Below are 19,767 nucleotides of genomic sequence, written 5' to 3' on the forward strand. Positions count from 1 at the left end.
GAAAAGGAAAGGACTCTGAGACAGAGTTGAAGAGACTGATGGATTGACCACGTCTTGTCCCATCACTATCACACTTTGCCAATTGTTATCATTACATCTAAGATATTCAAAAGGGTTCATTAATTAAGTAACATCCCTACCCTATAATAAGAATAATAAACCCACTTCTTTCACACTCTCTTCAAACTACTAGTTGATATGCTATGCTCTACTGCTACAATGCCACCATAATAATGAGAAGATGAGCATTTATCCGATGGGTAGGTTAGGCCTTTGTACGTGGGAGTGGTCACTCTCTTCAATGGACTGTTACCACAATTCCATTCAATTCAAGCTGAGCTTTTCACATAAAATCACATGCATGCTGTCACCCTTCCAATAATTCCTCCTTCTCCCTCCACAAATCTTCCTCATCTTTAACCATATTCGTTACACTTCATAATGTCTCACTCACTTCATTTTATCATTTCGAAAATATAATAACTTCAAAAAACTCAGATTTACCAACTTCACTGTTAAACCCTTGAAAGTAACTACTTTTTTACATATGCAATAGAAAATTACACATTTTAATACAGGAATTCAGAAGAAAATAGTGTTGCTATGTATTATCTGAATAGAAAAGAGTTCGATATCAATCGGTTAAAATAACTGTTAATCTCACCAATTCATCATACGACGGTCTATAATTAAATGCTATGGCTACTTGCTCTTATTTTATAGATATATTGATACATTTTCTTTCACTCATATTTTTCCCTCACACGAAACTGTTAAACTAATAAGAAATTAGAAATCATTTATTCAAGTATTCCAAATGTTGTAAGTTCAAGTAAAAAATAATTATTTACAAACTTGTATACATGGTATAACATCTCACAAATTAAAAAAAAAAAAACCGCCACAAGTTATTGGATTAACTCTTTGTGCAGATTTCTTACATACATAACTTGTTTTAGTTATCCAATAATTTTTCTTAGTCTTTATACTATTTGTGTTAGTTCTATTATCAGTAACATGTTTGTTAAATTGTTCTCCGTAACACATAATTTCAGGTGTTGAATAATAATTAGTATTAAAACATCTATATATGATGTCATAGGATGCAAAATGAATAGGTAGGTGATTGTGGCTAAAAAGACATTGACAAAGTAAAAAATATAAAAAGAAATTCGAATAAACTAAAATATTAATTTTAAAAGATGTAAAATACTTAAAATAAAAATTGATTTATCAGTATGAAAACTTATATATACCTAATATATTGGTGTAAGGAAAAAAATATAGCAACAAAAATCCTAAAATCGGTACTTGGAAACCCTGTACCTCACACGGCTGCAACCCTAACAGGCATGAAACGTGGCATTTGATGGGAAAGAACAAAGTGAAAAGATGAAAATAGAAATTAAAAATCAACAAGAAAAGAAGAGAAAGGCCCAATGCAGAGGTAACCAGCTTTGCGTGCAAAGCTGTGTCATGTTTTTTCGTCACCCTAACTCCCCATCCCATAGCTTTTCCCAACTATATACGTACCACAACCTTCATTTTATTTTGCTGTTTTTTAGTTTTACTTGAAAATTCTAGAATCATAATTTCAGTAGAAATCACAGATCAATTTTTACGCATACAATGGTGGAAACTATTTTTGCAATAAAAGAGGTCCTCTCATAAACTGCAAAATAAGGGAATTTGGTAATAGAAAGTTGTAAGTAGGACTCCCAATACTGTATCAGATGAAGGGCTAATATAACATGCTAATAAGACTTTGTAGATATAAGAAGTGAAGGATAAATACTAACTATTCTTGCTCTAAAGTATCGTAATGAGATTTCACTGTATTTTGATTTAGATGCAGTGTCTGGGTGAAAACTCCAAGTTCATGCTTGCAAATCCTTTTCGAGAGTGAGGTTATGTAAAGTCATTGTGGTAAGTAAAAGCAGTGGAACTAAAATATAATATCAGCCACTTCACATATTTATTGACAAAACCATATACAAGGGATTCTTTTCATTAAGAACTCATATATGCATATGTAACCCTTTTTATGATTTTTTTAATAAACATATATATATAAATCCTATATGCATATACGATTTTTAATTTTGTTCAAAGAATTAAAATAAAATCGTGGTAAGCTCGATTTAATGTTATTTTATTTATACGGTGATTTTTATTTAAATTTCGATAATTTAAATTTTGTTTTTGTTTAAAATAAAGATGAACAAAATTAAAAATAAATGGTGAACCAGAATTGGTTGGAATTAAAATGTTATAGTGTTCCACCTTCGTTATCTTAATGGAAAGTTACCGGGATAATAACTTTTATTTTGGCTTGATAAACATTTTTATTTCGCTTATTTGAAATGTATAGACATTTTTTTTCAAGTTTTAGAAAAAATCACCCTGAACAAAAATATAAGAAATAAAAGCATATCTATAAAGGCGACTTCAATATAAATTGGAATATCCTAAATTCACGTTTATAAGTACAATTTCATTTCAATTAATTAAAAAGAAATCAGAGCATAAAACTGGTTAAAAAGAATGGTGCTGATATTTTCAACGAATTTAAATTGCATACAAAATTTAGTATTGAGGGTTGAAAAGTGCATGTAGATGTCAACGCAGTTTGCTTCTACAGATTTGAAGGGAACAAAAAAGTCTTGGTGACCATAAGGATTTTCTTCTTCTCTTTACTGACTATCAGCATTAGATTAATTTTCCTCCACAATGTTCAAGAAATATTATTCAGGTTACCTAAGTAACATTCAAATTTGAATATATTTCATATGTCGGCAACAGATGTACAAATTTATTTCCGGATTTGTGCCCATGCATGCGTGGCATATAAATTTAGTCAACAATATTGGTCGTCCCATGTATACTTGTGTATTAAGGTGTATGTTGTAGACTATAAACTATAAGTATGAAAGACGTTAGTTAAAGATATATGTTGTATGATTAGCACTAAAGTTAGGAACTATAATGAATTATTGGTAATTGAAAAATGGAATATAATCGGTAGTTAAAGTGATTTGATGGTTGATTAACGAAGATAGCGTGTGAGGTGATTTGCAGGGAATAGTGTGTGAAACTGTAAATAGTAGTATTATGTTTATCTTGATATAGAAGTTTAAATAATATTTGACATGTGAATAAAAAGGAATGGAAATATAATAAATAAAAAAGTAAAGGGAGGAAAATGTTAAAAATTATATACATGCTTGATTTTCACTTTTACCCTGTGAGAGAATTGAATGCAGGCCCCATACTGTTTTAACTTGTTTCCCTTTATTGGAAATTTGAGTCCGAATTCCCATGCTTGGTATATATGCTTTTGAATTTACGTGAGTGAGGAGGTAAAAGATTAGAGAACAGAAGAGAAATATGGTTGAGTCACGTTGCTTGTCACTGCCCTGTACTTTATCCTTTCTTCTCTCAAATCAGTCGCCATTTTATCTGATTTATAATCAAGACTTCTCGCTGGAGGGATCAGAGACACAGACCTACAACATGGAAAAAGGGTTTTTTGAATCAATTAATCCACAGTTTTTGGGTCCACTAACCTCTTCCTTTTTCTTCAAACTTCACTGAAACAACAACATTTTTGGAATGTCAGTACTCCCTTATTTTCATTTATTTCCCCTTCTCTTTTCACTATATAAACTCCATCAATCTTCTCATCATGCACCACCACTTGCCCATTTATATCATATCACCCCTACTCCTATGAATATCACCTTTTCCTAACTTAACCTTTCTACAAACTTGTCACTTCTATCTCAATATGCTCTTCCCTCAAGAATCTCCCGCAAATGCCATCAAGCATCTCCTTCCACTGTCGCACTGGACTGCATGCAACAAGATTCCTTCGCCTTCTCTACACCTCCACCTTATCCAGAACCAAGCGTGAGATACCATTTTAATGGCGATATCCTGATTGAGCTTTTTTTTTTTTCTTTTTTATTTTTTATTTTATTTTTTCTTGACCTTGCAAGACTTTTTTTATTTTTGTTACGTAGGATGATCATTCTTTTTTTTATTTTTATTTTTTTATTTTATTTTCATCACGTCAGTCCCTTCCATCTTAATATTTCTGAGCTATTCCTCCTGAGCTTTTGATGCAATTGCAAATGTATGTTTTAGTGTAATTGTTGTTATTCTAAGACGAGACACAGTTTGCAAATAGATTTGTTTTGTATGATCCTTCTCGTGTGTTAGTTTTACATTTAAGCTGAAGTTGCACGCTCTAAATATATAACCTGACATTTTTTTCTATTTAGATTTACAATTTTCGAGATGACTGCTTATTGCAGATTACATTTCTGTGTTCTTTAGCCCAAAGAAAAGTAATCTTCTACTGAAGAGTGGCGATACAGACTTTAACATGTCCTTTGAATTTGGTAAAAATCGTATTTCAGTGAAATTGGTTAAGACCTGAAACACAAACATCTCTGCTAGTTAATTAGTTATAACCTTTGATTAAGGAGAGTGAGCGTTTGGCGTCTCTTCTGTAATAGGTCTTGGTGATGGAAATAGAAAATAATAACAAGTTAGGGAGGAAGTAAGTACATGGAGAAGATATTAGTAAAAAGATATGAACGCGTATATGGAGAGAGCCTAAATGTCAAACGGTAAACATCTTGATATTATTTTCGTCTAATTAATAAGCGGCAAATACTAACCACTGTATGTGTTATTGTATAACGATAGTTTTGATAACAAGTTGTGTGGAATATTCTCATAGTTTTTAACAAAGGATTTCATTCGAAAGAGTTCTGGACACTAATTAACAATATCCTTGTATGTTTGGCATTACCTTGTTTTCGTTTGGAATTTCTGCGAGAAGAGGCTACTCAAAGGCGACAATAAATATCTGCACGTGGGATTGTGGGTCCAATTACTCATAATTCGTAAGTCCTGCTGGCACGGATTTATTGTTTTACTGAAAACTGAATTAAGGCGTCAATGTCCTTTAGGTTCTGAGCTTCTGACCCCTTAGCCAAACTTTAATGAAAGTGTGACGTGCCCCTAACATCACCTGTAGCCTTCTCCATGTGCAAAGACCACTCGTTGGTCCAAACTTCATACGGTATCTGCACTACGTAAGATATATCACAAAATACTGGATTGTGCTTTAGCTAGTTCACTGGTTGCTATTCAGTAATGATAAGCCACGAAATTCCTTATATCAGTTTCATTTACATGCATCAAACATGAATCTGGTTGAATTTTTTTATGTATGTTGCCAAAAAAGTAACGCTTGCCCCAGCTGAACAAATGGGCAAGGTATATACAAGCTAAATAGTTGTTGAACAGTGAATGATATTTGAAATGATGAATATAACGTTGGATACTGTTTACGTTGGTGTGACACAAAGAAAAAGCTTTATGAAAAGACCAAAATGTAATCAGCATCCACTGCCTGTGGCAACAGATTGATTGAGGGAACAAAACCATGATTTCCTTCTTTCTGTTTGAGAAGATGATCGTCTTAAACTGGAACACCTCGCCAAGTGGCTCCTCACGTTCCTGCTCACACTACAAGGGACTAAAGAGGAGCTAACTTCTGCTCCCAAGCAAAGGCTGGGGTTGATTTTGAATGAGGGGATCGCTTGGCAGCTCTTGGAGCGATATGTTCTTGAAACGGAAGAAGTATTGGACCCACGTGATGTTGGTTTGCAAAATGGGGTGGTCATGTCAGTGGAATCTTCCAATACTTCACTTGAACAAGTGCAAAATGCCAGTGACAGATTTGATGGCCTTTGCATTTCCTTCTGTAGGGGCCTTGCGTCTGGAAGCTTCACAAATGAGACTATACCGTGCCTGCAGAGAGGGCAAGCAATTGAACCTGGGGGGGAACTTGTGGTTGATGAAGTAGAGTTCGTAGAACAAAGATATAAAGCACATTGTGTGCAGAACTCGTGATCACAACCTGCATGCACCACCATATGATGATGTAGGAATTTATGCATGAAACAACATGATATATAAACAGTATCTCGAGGCTATTATTGTATCTATAAACTACAAAATAACTGCATAAAGAAAAAGAGTTAAGGCAGGCCTATTACAAAACGAGATGAATTCATGAAACGATGGCAGTCTTATATCCGATTTTAATTTCTATAGCACATTGGAATATCACATGCATGTGAACCTTCATATATTGTTTATGGCGAGCTACCGGCCCTTCATATGTGTAACCATGTTAATCAGAACGAAACGACTTCAGTTATTACAAGAAAATGAAATGTGATGTTACCTAAACAATAAAATTGCTTCGCAGCAAAATTCTAAACATAACACAACCCTTTTTGCCTGAAAAGGATAAATCATTCCAGACACCAATTGCAAGGAATCTAATTGTATACCATGGATCCAGCATTAATACTAGACAAAGAACAGATGTTTGATTGCCCATTTAAGAGGAATGTACCTTCGACAGCGACCATACATTTCCTTTCCAAGCAAACAGCGCATGGATCTAAGCATGCTGGTGCTAATTCATTCGTCCTCCATCCACATTCTCTGTCAAGGAAGATCACAACAGAAGCAAAAGGAGAGGAGGAGCATATTAGAAATCGTTGGAACATCCCTATTTGGGGTAGAGTTAACGGGATAAACCAAATCAAGTGTTGATAAAAATGTATACTCATTTTGCTCTGTAATTCAAGATGTAGTATTTGCTGTGAAAAAATGTTCTCATTAATAAATATGTGTAGTTTCATGAAACAAACTAATATTAATAATTACATAACGTAAGCCAATTCATTGCGTGTATAATATGGGGTAAATTGTTTCGTAGAAAAATAAAGACAGTTTGACCAAATATATCCCGAATTCGGCGCTAGCTATGAGCAGACCAAACCACGTTTCCCAGTTACGTCTATGACGCTGGATGTCAAAATGAAATTATTGAACCCAAAAAACACGTAACGTTAGTAGTTAGAAACATAATCACATAAAATCACCGGTTAAATATAAATTATTTCCATCAATAGTGTTGAAGAATCAGGCCAGACAGACACCGCAATCAAAGCATGATAAGACAAATCACCTGCTAGTTGATTTGAAGTCAGAGCAGACTGGACAGATTAAAAGAATTATGCTTATGAAAATATATTGATGCTAATTCCTAGGAAAACAAAAGTTTTCAATCGGTTCTCCGAATAAGGAGAATAGGAGATAGCACCAAATATCATACACTTCGGTAGGAAGAAAATAGTTGAAGAATGGATAAGAGAATATAGAGCTAAAACACACACCTAGCAATTCTCACAATGCTCATAAGAGGAAGAGATAAATATGGAGATGGAAGAACTTGTAGGGGTTCTTCTGGAGGTGTTTTTAAGATGTCCTCAAGCCAGTTTCTATGCCACGAACGAGCAACCATCAAGGGTGTCCATCTTCAAAACAAAAATCATAGAAGTAAACCAAAAAGTTATACACCCATCATTGACAAACAAGTTCTTTCGACAGCATAACTTTTTGCTTGCTTTATTCAAATGCAACATAGGATTACGGGCACTACTACACTTCTGGTAGGTTCAATTGTCTTTTATCCGTAGAGACCAAAGGATTCTTCAAAAGAATGCAGTCAGAAAACAATATTATCCGATTCAGATTGTAATGAAAAAGATGAGCCTCTTGCAAATCCAAGTCATACGGATAATACTAAAATTCAGAATGTCAAGATGAACTGCCATTTAACTTCAACATTATAAGCAGTGAAAAATTCAATTACTATCATCAACAAAGAAAAAAAAATACGAGGCTAATTTTTAGGACATAACTTCATCAAATAAAACACAATAATTCAGAAATATCAATGACCAAGATAATCAGGAATAAACTTTAGTTTCTGCTCAAAGGAAAGGGGGGCTATAGATTGTATTAGTATAAGATTTTTAAAAAATAGAAGACAAGGTGGCCGGGAGTTGTTTGGCTGCTTTAGGAAAGCGATAATTTTTCCATCGACTATAGGACCAAAATATTAATATCTTGCTATCGTAGAGAGTGAGTAGGATAAAATCATCACATATCAAAAGGTAACAGAGACATTTAGATGTACCCGTTCGCATTCTTGGCAGTCACATCGGCACCCTTGGCAATCAGCAGCTGAACCAAACAACAAAAAAGTTAAAAAGGAAAGGAACTTCAGTATGCTGGTACCAGATTCATTTGGTTGAATAATATATTTTCAGTTGCAAAAGTATAGTTATCTTCTAAAGGAAAATAGAAACACACTTGACAGCATTGGGCATTTCCACCACATGCAGCATAATGGAGTGGAGTACTTCCGGAACCTGCAAAGTAAGTATAAACAGCAATTATTAGAGGTAAAACTGATTAAATTAGCTCAAACTTACTATCATACGTTTAAATTTCTTAATATCTTTTAAGCTGCGTACTAACTTACAGAGTGTTTAAACTAACTCTAACGGGGAGGGGGGCAACATGATGACTTGATGGGGATCAACTTTCTCATAACCCAAATAGAATTTAATAAATTTATGCTTGATACCGCTGACTCAACCATACGTATGAGACTTAAAAAGAGATGAAAGAGGGAGAAATCCACTCAGTCACTACTGCTAAAGCTCAAAAGATGGAGAAAATAATGTGGAATGATATGTAACTACTTTCATTTTCAAGCGGGTGAAAGGTCATTTCCATCTTTAGGAGAGATGACCAATTGTGGAAATAGAATGTAATTGAGTTGCAATTTAGCTCCAGCTTCTCCAATTTTTATTGCCCTAGACAATTGTAACAATTTTTATGTAAAGTTTTCACCGGCTAATTTTCAGTCAACCAACCAAATCTGAAGCCATTTAGGAAACAGAAATGGAAATGTTGAAATTATTAACGAGAAATAATCAACTGGTGTTTTTAGTTAGAGAAAGCAGCAGCAGAAGTGCAGTTTTCATAATGGTGGAAAAGCTAATCTACTTATACATATTGGTGAATTTCCAAAGCAAATATTTCACACCACACTATGAAACAAATGCCAATCAATTACCAATTAAATCAATGGTAGTTCCATCCTCCACAGTAACCTCAGACACAGAAGCTCCCAAGTCTAAGAGTAACTGTACACTTTCAACATGCGCATTCAATGCTGCCATATGCAGAGCAGTGATCCCTCCATCAGAAGTTCTGTTAATTACCTCGCAAAGACCACTTTGTGTGCAACCATTTAAAGATAAAATTAACTCATTGCTACAGCGGAAGAAGCCATTAGACCTTTGAGTGAGAGACAGAGTACCTGTGATCAAATTCTGCGATTGATTTATGATCACCTGTCTGTAACGCATTCCAGAAGTTAGGGGTGCTTGGTATATAGTCTGCCAAGATTAGCCGAATGCATCTGGTGTGGCCATTCAAAGCAGCCAAATGAAGGGCAGTTCCTCCATTTAGGTAATCAGCTTTATGGATCTGCAATCAAATTTAACACCCAACGTTTTACACTTACAACTCAAGAATTTATCTGATTGTCAGCAACATATGGAACAAAATTGGTTGAAAGTCCGATCATACATTGGCTCTAAAAATAGTCAAGGTCTGCACCACCTCCCAGTGACCATGTTGACAAGCTTGCATCAATGCAGTCTGTTAATGTTATAGAGTGTGAAAAGTAAGTAAAAGAAATGGCCCTTTCTATAATCCAAAGCAGCAAAAATTTGCCATGTGATGTGACATGTAAATACTGTGAATAGAATTTAAGAGACATTAGAAAACATGGATTACCTGACCGCGATAATTTCTGAGATTGATATCAACTCCGGATTCAATCAAGAGATACACTATCTACATTAACACAAAAACACATTTGATATTTTGAAAAGAATTGCAAAACATAATACGAGGAGATGGAGTGTATTGAATAAAGTACCTCATGGTGGCCATGAGCGGCAGAGTAATGCAAAGGGGAATTGCGAACACCAAAAGTGGAATACCTTGCAAGACGGGGGTTATATTCCAACAAGGCTTTGGCCTCTTGAACATCGCCATCTCTTGCAGCAGAAACTAAGCGCTCACCAGATGCAGAACAACCAAAAGAATTCCCCACCAGGCTCAGAAACTTCATATCCCTCACAAATCAAAACCACAACACGATTAACTAGCTATTCAGGAAATCGGAAGCAGGGTCTATTCACAGCTTCACCAAAAGGCACCAATTTATCTCTTGGACAAACACCCCCGACATGAGATCATCAATCCAGCATTCTGATTTGGACAGATCTTGTTCTCTGTCAAAGGTTCATTCCATCTACCAAACCAACAACAGCAACAACTCAATCAGAATTCCTCACGCATTCGAAAGAATTGGTTGTAACAGTCAAAGCCCCACATGATTCTCGAGAGATATGGAAAACAGGTTCCGGTAGTTTTGTCCACAACTCTTCGAGTCTGCGCAACCAATGAATTGCCAACTTTAAAACTGTTCATTTAAATATTAAAAAACATTTTTTTACAAATTGGTTCAACCCTTCGTGAACTTCGAGAAACCGAACAAAAACACAAAATTATTTTACAATACATAAAAAAAAATATATATATCCTTATACCTCTGGTAGAATTTCTATTCTATTTCAATTTGAGAAGCGGGTACTGTGAATCTGACACCAACTTCCAACTATTCCTTTCAAAAAATGATTGGAGGGATAACCATTGAGCATTAACCCACCTTCCAAATTACACAACCCACGTCAGAATATATCTATCAATCTAACAAAAAGCATGAAAATCCACAACCCCAACCCCAACCTCAACCTCGGAAGGATCAAAATCAAAACCCAGGAGGTGGAATATGTGGTTACTGGGAGAGGAATGATGGCATCAAACCTCCTCCATGAAACCCCACCAGATGCAAAATCGTTGGCAACGATGAAAACAGAAAAGATATTTGTTTTTTCTTAAACTGGCAATTTGCTAAAAATAATGTAAGAAGATGGAATATCCAAAAGGGTGACAGATGTTATCGGAAAAAGCAAGTTTTGTGTGCAGCTTCTTGAGGCAACAACAAAAGGCGTGTCACCATGATTGGATATTATTAAGGAGTCAACTTGGTAGTTGTGTCGTTTCTTTCATTGTCCCCTCCGTTTGCGGAGCAAGAATTATAATTAGAATTCCTTCTAACTGTTCATACTCTCAAACACCGCACACGGATCGAGGTCCTCAATCTTGGTACTACCTGACTCGTCCCCTTGCCCAGGGGTCAAACATCTATATCTATCTTAATTAATTACATCAAATATTAACATTAACTAACACGACACCTATGTTTTCTATTTAATAATTACACGTGTAATGCTAAATTGATTGCCACATAAAATTAATAGTCCACTTTAAGTGAAGAATTTAGCTGGTTAGATAAATATAGGTGGGAGTGGTAATTAAATGAAGGAGGTATTAAACAGATGCAAAGCTTTAAAAAGTTGACGGCGAGAATAACATTGTACTTAACTTTAGCATTGGCATTGGGTCCTCTGAAAGATTTTTATTTGATTAATTAAGACCTCTAATGATAATTATGGCATGACAACATTAACAATACGATACGATAAATCGAAGAATGATGAAGGAAAAGAGTGAGTTGGATAAAGGAATTTTGTGCTACCAACGATGGTACTTGGGGCTGTAATGCGTTGTCTAAACCCAATCGTGCTTAGACATTTGGAATCTTTGCTGTTTCGTTTTCATCACAACACACAACCACAATTGCATACATCAAAAAAAAAAAAAAAAGATCTCTATAGCCAGCCAATATGTCAAGGGATGTTAAGTATCAAATTCATTAAAATAGCCTAATCTTTTCATCACTCTTATTAAAAAGTCACTCTACTAATTCAATCATTCATTCCTGTGGCACTATTATTATTTATCATGTAATTTTAAATATTAGTAAATGTACAATCTAATTATTTTTTAAAGTGTTGTCCGTTTTAACTTTAAAAAAATAGCATATATTGAAAGAGCAAAATATATTTAAAGTATCATTAACTTTAACTCTTAAGACTATTAGCTATCATTGTAGTTTAAAAAACAAAAAATAATATAGCAGGGCATGGTACATTAAAAACTTACTTGAGAATCTAAAAAAAATCTGATATATATTAATGTTGTTTTCAGGCTCTTGAATGTATTGAAGATATTTAATAAAAATTTAAAACCCACTTGACTATAGTTAAGTTAAATAAGTAGGATGGGGCATTTTAGCTACTGTTACTATTATTTTTAAAATTTCTCTTAAACACACTTGGTCAACAACATCCAATGATTGAGTAGTAGTTACGACTTACAGCATATTACTTTTACACACTCAACCACAGAAAAATTGGTGCATGAAAGAAACAAAATGATTGTGACCTCCATTACCCTTCAAGCGTGAAACCTTTCCGACCACGACATGTGTCAATACATGTAGCTTAACTCGTTAAGTACAACATAAACACCATTAATTACCATCAAGATCCTAAAGATCAGTTTTATTTCTGGCCTCTAACTTTGATTATTTACCTACGAAACGTGTCTGGAATCTACCACGTGTTAAAATTGGAATCGCATGCAATAATTATGCAAACGATTTAATAAAATTATCAATTATTTGGATTTTCATAACTGATTAATGTTTTAAAAAGGGTCTTTAGCAAATTACCTGTAATTAATCAGTCAGTACATTAATAATAAAACAAATTTTATCGGTCTCTTAAATCGCCGGTTTTATTGAAAATTTATTTTCAAGTGCTTATAATAAATATCTAAATCTAGTTACTCAGAAATTTGTTGATAGCCATCTCTTAAAAGTTATAACATCAAATACTACATTTTTCCTATAATGCATCGAGCATACAATTTTGATATTTAATCCGTTATAATATGTGACTATTTTACTTTTTCTCTTTTATAATCATTTATCAAATAGGTAACAATTTACTATCATTTTCCTCTCTTTCTTCTTTAACATTGACATTTTATAACAATATTCATCTTTCTGTGTGACTTTATGATTTCATCCTTTTATCACACTTGTTTTTTATATCTAACTTATATAGTTTTGTAGACTACAAGCACATTTTTTTATCACTTACATATATATTATAGAAGTGTTTCATGTAACATTAGAATATTTTAGACCTTCAACATAATTATAGATTAACATTCATAGGATAGAGATTAAGTCTTCTTTTAGGTAAGTCCATATGTAAAAGTCAATTGCATGACTTTTCTCTACAAATTGATTAGCAAAACTGACTTTTGTTAACTCTTCGAAACAATCAAAAGAAAGTTAATAAGAGTTTAACTTGGATCTCATCCTCCTATAACAAACCTTAATTAGTGATATGCAACATAAAAATATAAAAATCGAGAGCAATTTTGGTGATCAAATATATGAGGATTGGATGGTAATTGGTCTTGTATTTTTTATTTTTTATTTAGATTTCCATGGATATAATAATTATAGAATACTTTGTTAACAAAAAATTTGCTTAAGTAAGCTTTGTTTTGAAATTTAACAATAGTGAAATAGCATTTAACAAATAAACTATTCAAGATAAAAGCGTTAAATGCAATAATTGAAAGATATCTTAAACACTTAACATTACTTGAATAAACTACGTCTAAATATTGATTCACATATAATGTCTAAATGTTAATGGTCGTTTAAGGCTTTTAATACATGTACATGTTGGTACTCTTTTGTCTGTTGTGTTATGCTCTTTTTTTTTATGCATATCAATTCAGTACAAAGTTTTATTCGAAAGTTTGCAAGAAATCAGAAGAACATATAGATACGAAGATATTCTATGAATGTTTCTTTCATGCTTTTTGTTTGTCTCCTCCGTACAAACAACATAATTATCTCTACAAGAGGCAATATAACATCTAACCTCTTACTAAAAGACTATATCCCTACACGAAAATCAATGCTCAGAGTAATGAATCTTTTTTCGGAAAAGTCTATATAAAGAGGACGGACAAGAATAAGAAGTATATTTGTTTACACTTACATTGTTGTTTTCTCTCCAAGCTCACGTCATCTAGATTTTGTCTTTGAAAAATAAAAGTTTTCTCTACAAGTTTTTAGAACCTCATTGTATTGATTTCATATCCTCTTTATAAGAGTAATCTTCTGTACTTATATTTCAAACACACTTTGATGTTTTTAGATTCATAAGTGAATTAAAACACTTGTTAAGTTTAACTCAGTGAAGTTAAACATTTAGTTGGACTAGTGTTATACTACGAGTGGTAAAACTCGTTTAACCAGTTGGGTTGGTTGTAAAACTAGGAGTGGTTAAATTCATTTGTAATAGTGTATCCCTTGAAGAGTACTTAAAGAAAAACTGGACGTAGTTCAGATTGAAGCAGACTATTATAAAAACAAACTTTTCTTATTTCTTTCATTTTAAAGGTTTTTCTAAAGCTTCTGAAAATACTTAAGTGTTTAACACTAATTACGAACTGTCTAACTTTTATAAAAGCGTTTAAACACTTATTTGTGAAATTTTTAAAAAATTATATTTTAACCCTTTCTTAAAGTTTTTCACTCTTTCATACTTATTTATTATGTAATGAGCAATTTAAAACACAAATGAAATTTCAGATAACAAATTTAGTATATTTTCTTAGTTTTAAGATTTTATATACTGAAAAGAAAATGAAATATTATCAATATAAATATGTCATTGAAATGTTGACATGTAACATTTTATGTCATTAAGAATACTTATATTTGCATAGACAAAAATTATATATTAGATAAAAACAATAGGAACAAGTTTGTTTAATATTAACATATTATAAACCATTTTTTTTTAAATCATTATATAAATGAACAGGAAATAAGTTTTTTAGCCTAATTTCTTTTACAAGTATAAATTGTTTTCATATAAAAGTTGTTATCGTATCTCTAATGTTAAAAAAAATTGTTCTCCGATGTGTAACACAAAAAATCATTACCATATTCAAATTTTGTTCATTAATTATATACTATATTCTAGACAATGATAATATATTTATTTTAGATAATTTTATGCTTAACAATTTATTTTTAACTAACACCATAATTAGTATAGAAAATGTCTCACATATATTTAACTATTATTTGTGCTTAATTCGTAATTGAAAACAATTTAAGATATAATAGAAAATTAATAGCACGATATGTAATATGATAAATGTAGTAACAGAATTTAAAAATTATAATTAAAATAGTTAATCAAAAAATAATTATATCACTTAAGCCTTTTTTTATAAAAATGTCGAGGTAAATAACTCAAAATTGTAAAGTTATGTATCTTAAAGCAATACATATATATCATTTAAAAATAATTGTTAATTATATTTAAGTCATACTAATTCGAAAAAGCATAAAGTGTTAACATATTCAAATTACTAACTATAAGTATATTTAAAATTATAGATTAGAAACAATTGGTAAATGGAGGAAAGTAGTATGTGAAGTTTTGCTGGATATTTGTTGAAGTTCAAAGAACACCAATGTTTTGGTGATGGAAAGAAAAGAACCAAGGTAGCTTTATCTATGCTTGAAGCAAAGTACATTGATCTTTTACTTCTTGTTAAGCAATGATGATAGATTAATTATTGCATAAATTGAAAATCAAGGTTGAGATAACTGTAAAGCTATTATATTTGACAACAAATCAACCATTAATTTGGTAAAAATTATTGTATCTCATGGAAGAAGCAATGATTTTTGGAGAATGTTTTCTTTCTTAAGAATGCAAGTCATTGGAGTAATCTAATGCACAACTTAAGCACTAAGATTAGTAAAACTGAGAAGTGAGAGAGAGGAACTATTTTCTTTTGAAAATTTTGATTAGAGAGTGGTATGGTTAATTCAAGTGTGTGTTTTGGTCTTTTATGTTCTCTTGTTAGCAATATATATTATAGGGCTAAACATTTGAATCATAAAACAAGAATTTCATTCCTTTCATAATTCATTTTCCTTCTTCAATGTTTATGTGAGGTATTTCTAAGACTTGCACCGTAATTTTTTAAAATTATATATGTATAAGACTCATAAACTTATCATCGAGTATAATATGTATTGAAAATTTTTCTGAATCTCATTACTTGTAATAAAAAGGTTTATATAACCTTGACATTTTTACTAAATGCATTCATATTGTGAAAGTGACCTATAAGAATCATAGGTTTGATTTACGGTTGGAGGCATGTGAGGAGTAAGTGTGGTCCAAGTTTAAAAGATGTATTAAGAATAATGTTGTAAAAGAAGATTTGGTGGAAAGAAAGAGGGTTTGCATTAGTTGTATTCGGCTTTTAGATGAGTGCGTGTGAAAATTATAATATCATGTTATTATACTTTTTTACATTAAGTTAATTCGATTTATAAACAGTAAAATGAGATGTTAAAAATATTTAAAAATAATAAATAATTAATAAAATTATTAGAAGGAAAAACAAAATTATAAGCCCGTTAAATAGAAAATATAAGTTAAAAGATTTAAATTAGTAAAAATAAGTAAAATATAAAATTAAAAAAAAATGAATAAACAACTTAAAAGCAATTGTTTGAATTCTAGTGGTAACCTTAGTATTATACATAGATATAGTTTAAAGAACATTTTCTTTACATCCATATAATACTTTTTCTCATTCTGCACTAAAAATGGATGCATGCGAAATTTAAACATTCTAAAAAAATTGCTTAGAATTATAGAAACATGCTTTACAATTTTAATTTGAAAACTTTTTAATTGATCCGAATTAAATGAGAATGGGCCTTTCTACTGTTTTAAATTTTATTTTTAATTTATATTTTAAAAAATTTCATTAAACTTAAACTATCCTATGACGGATGATATTAACGGACAGAAAAAAAAAAAGTGTGAAATTGGTAATTTGAACAAGAAAAGATTTATTTTTTTTTAAATCAAGCAGAAATTAATAGGGCCCGTAAACCAGGCCTTAGTGTCTCAGTTAAAATTATACCAAAATTGGAGATGGGTGTTACTCCCTCCACCCCCACACGTCTCTTCCTCCACCTCCCCAATTTTCTAAAATGCCAATTATATCCTTCTAAAATGACAATTATATCCTCAAAAGTTAAAATTTTTTATTTTTATTATTTTAATATTTTAATTTATTTAAAACTTCTGATTTACTTCCTTCTGCACCTCTTCCTCTCTTCCATTTTCGTTTACCTTTCTCTCTTCTCCTTCTCCACCTATAACAAATTCATATTTTAACAAATTCATATTTTAACAAAATTATTACGTTTAAAAACTAACCATATATAACATTTAAAATTATAAATTTAAATATAAATTACTGTAAATAAAATAAACAAATAAAATAAAAACGAAACGTAAAAGGAACACTGCCTCTGGACGGATGACATCCTTCAACGGATGTCAACATCCGTTGAAGGCAAAACGGATGTCGACATCCGTTTTGCCTTAAACGGATGTCGACATCCGTTTTGCCTTAAACGGATGTTGACATCCGTTGAAGGATGTCATCCGTCCATAGGCAGTGTTCCTTTTACGTTTCGTTTTTATTTTACTACGTTTTGCGGCTCATGCAAGGATTATAGGCTTGGATATTAAAAGGATTATTGGAAGTATGGGAAGGATTTAGGGTTTAGGATTATTGGAAGGATTATGACTACGTACCTGGAGAGGAACCACGACAAGGACACTACACCATAAACGCACTGCACCACGTACTGCACCGAGAACAAGAAGAAGATTGTTTGATAATTCTTTTCACGATCACCAAGCTTTGTAGAAAAATATTTTACTCATACAAGAAACTACGTAGGTTATCAGTGAAATATGTTATAAATGAATAAAATTAAAAAACAACAATTTTAAAAATAAAATTTTACTGAGGGGCAAAATAGTAAAGGAAAGGTGGAGGAAGGGGCAAAATAGTAAAGGGGAGGTGGAGGAAGAGATGTGTGGGGGTGGAGGGAGCAACACCCATTGGAGATTGACAATGATTACCCAAAAGAGGGTGTGTGACCCTTGAAAAATGAAAATCCCAAACATAAACACCCAATCATGATTATGGGCCTGTTTCTCCCTACAAAATCCCTTTTCCATATACTGTCAGTTCCTATGCTTTCTGTTTTAGCATATTTATTTTCCTGTTTATCAATTTACCCCAATCTCACTAACTTAATCAAATTATTAAATTTAAACAAACTAAATCTTTTCTTAAAATAAAGGCGATACATATATATATATATATACATATGCACACATATGCATGCATCTGCATGCATATGTATCCAATAACGAATAATATTTTTTGTCCTTTTAAAGTAAACTCTCAAATTTTATAAAAAAAAATTTCTAACGAAAATCTTATATTGCTATGGTAAGAAAAGTTTGGAGAATAATTAATAGTAATTGTACATAAATGAGAAAAAAAAAACGTTTGAGAGTATTTGAACAACAAATAAAATCGGTTCGCTAAGAAGATTAAAGTATTTGGTAAATGAAAGTATATAATCTTTTTTTTTAATGTATTAACTCTTTCAATTTGGCGCTACTTATTTGCAACAATTTATTCTTTAGTATTATTTTTACCCTTCTTTAGTTTTAGATTTTACTAAAACTATCTATTTATTTTATTACCTTTATTATTGCTACCTAAGCAAACATATTTTTATTTATAACAAATAATTTTTTTTTATTTCATTTATATATTTAATTCCTTTAACAACTAGTTTGATATCATATTTTTAGCTGAAAATCAAGATTTTAAAATTAACTATAATTAATATAATTCATTATGGCAAATTAAAAAAAAAACTTCTATCCTCTCATTTACTTTATTCCCCTCACACTTTTTATACAGCATGTTCCTTTCTTTTATTAGTATATCCCTTTCAGAAATAAAATAATAATCCATATCAATTTATAATGATTACTCCATTTTAAATTGTATATATATATATATATATATATATATATATATATATATATATATTATTAATAGAATATAAAAAATCTGTGTATATCAAAAAATTAATTCTCTTTGAATTAATTTGTAAAAATGGCATGATGGTGAGGGAAGTGTACATAGTAAGAAACAGTTTTACATGGCTTCGAGTATATCTATTTTACTATTTTTAAAATAAACAAAAATGATGTGATGGGAGGGAGTTGACTTCCCGTACACCTTGGATCCATCTGCTTGTCTCACCCGCAATATCCATTTCATCTTCAACTTTAAAAAACACACTATCCTCATCTTCTCTACATTCATTTTTTCTAAACATTAATTCCAAATTTCAAAAACATTAATCATTTGCTCCATGCAAAACTTAAATATTTTAGTTCATTTTTTTTATTTTCAGCATTTTTTTCTCCTTCTGCCTATACTTGAATTATGAATACGATCCCCATCATCAGCATGCCTATTATTATTATATTTTATAAAGCATGCATGGGAGCTCGTGCATGGTAGTGTTCATTTGTTTTCACAGACTTGGTGCTTTTGACCTAATTTGGTTTTCCATGTGGCAACTCCTAACATTTGACAAATACACACATGGGACAACGAAGTAGTTAATAATTAGGAGCAACCTTGACCAAATTAGTTAATTCAAGGATCTTACATCTCTGTCTTCAACCCAAATATTGTTGCTTTTTATTCAACCTCTCTACGATCATGACTTTTATCTTTTCTTCCACTGATCCCACACTTTTTTTAGCCAAAAATACGTAGCAGTTGGATAATAACATGTATAGATTGAAAAAAACA

At 31.7% G+C, this 19,767-nt stretch overlaps 1 protein-coding gene across 2 annotated transcripts; it reads right to left on the bottom strand.

Moving 5' to 3' along the window:
• Nucleotides 1–5,164: 5,164 nt before the first annotated feature.
• LOC124848851 (E3 ubiquitin-protein ligase XBAT32) lies at nt 5,165–11,220 on the bottom strand. Of its 2 annotated transcripts, XM_047326666.2 has the most exons (11): nt 10,572–11,218; nt 9,896–10,413; nt 9,751–9,810; nt 9,541–9,612; nt 9,269–9,438; nt 9,023–9,183; nt 8,251–8,309; nt 8,075–8,121; nt 7,269–7,409; nt 6,440–6,531; nt 5,165–5,935 (listed from the first exon to the last, which is right to left on the bottom strand). In XM_047326666.2, the coding sequence occupies exons 2-11, from the start codon at nt 10,088–10,090 to the stop codon at nt 5,412–5,414; spliced, it is 1,521 nt and encodes a 506-aa protein (XP_047182622.1). In that variant the 5' UTR covers nt 10,091–10,413; nt 10,572–11,218; the 3' UTR covers nt 5,165–5,411. The 2 variants fall into 2 exon arrangements, with proteins under 2 accessions (XP_047182622.1, XP_087961397.1); XM_088105271.1 differs by lacking the exon at nt 7,269–7,409 and having other exon boundaries at nt 10,572–11,220.
• Between the last annotated feature and the right edge of the window lie 8,547 nt (nt 11,221–19,767).

Source organism: Vigna umbellata, chromosome 1, assembly GCF_029865625.1.
Source record: "Vigna umbellata cultivar VRB3 chromosome 1, Vumbellata_1.0, whole genome shotgun sequence".
Lineage (NCBI taxonomy): Eukaryota > Viridiplantae > Streptophyta > Magnoliopsida > Fabales > Fabaceae > Vigna > Vigna umbellata.

Bases quoted from the DNA above. Each gene is read 5' to 3' on its own strand.
- LOC124848851 (XM_047326666.2), bottom strand. From the start codon at position 10,090: ATGAAGTTTCTGAGCCTGGTGGGGAATTCTTTTGGTTGTTCTGCATCT. The intron at 9,811-9,895 runs GTACTTTATTCA...GTGTTAATGTAG, and splicing joins CCGCTCATGGCCACCATGAG to ATAGTGTATCTCTTGATTGA. The intron at 5,936-6,439 runs GTACATTCCTCT...TGGTGCATGCAG, and splicing joins ATGTATGGTCGCTGTCGAAG to GTTGTGATCACGAGTTCTGC.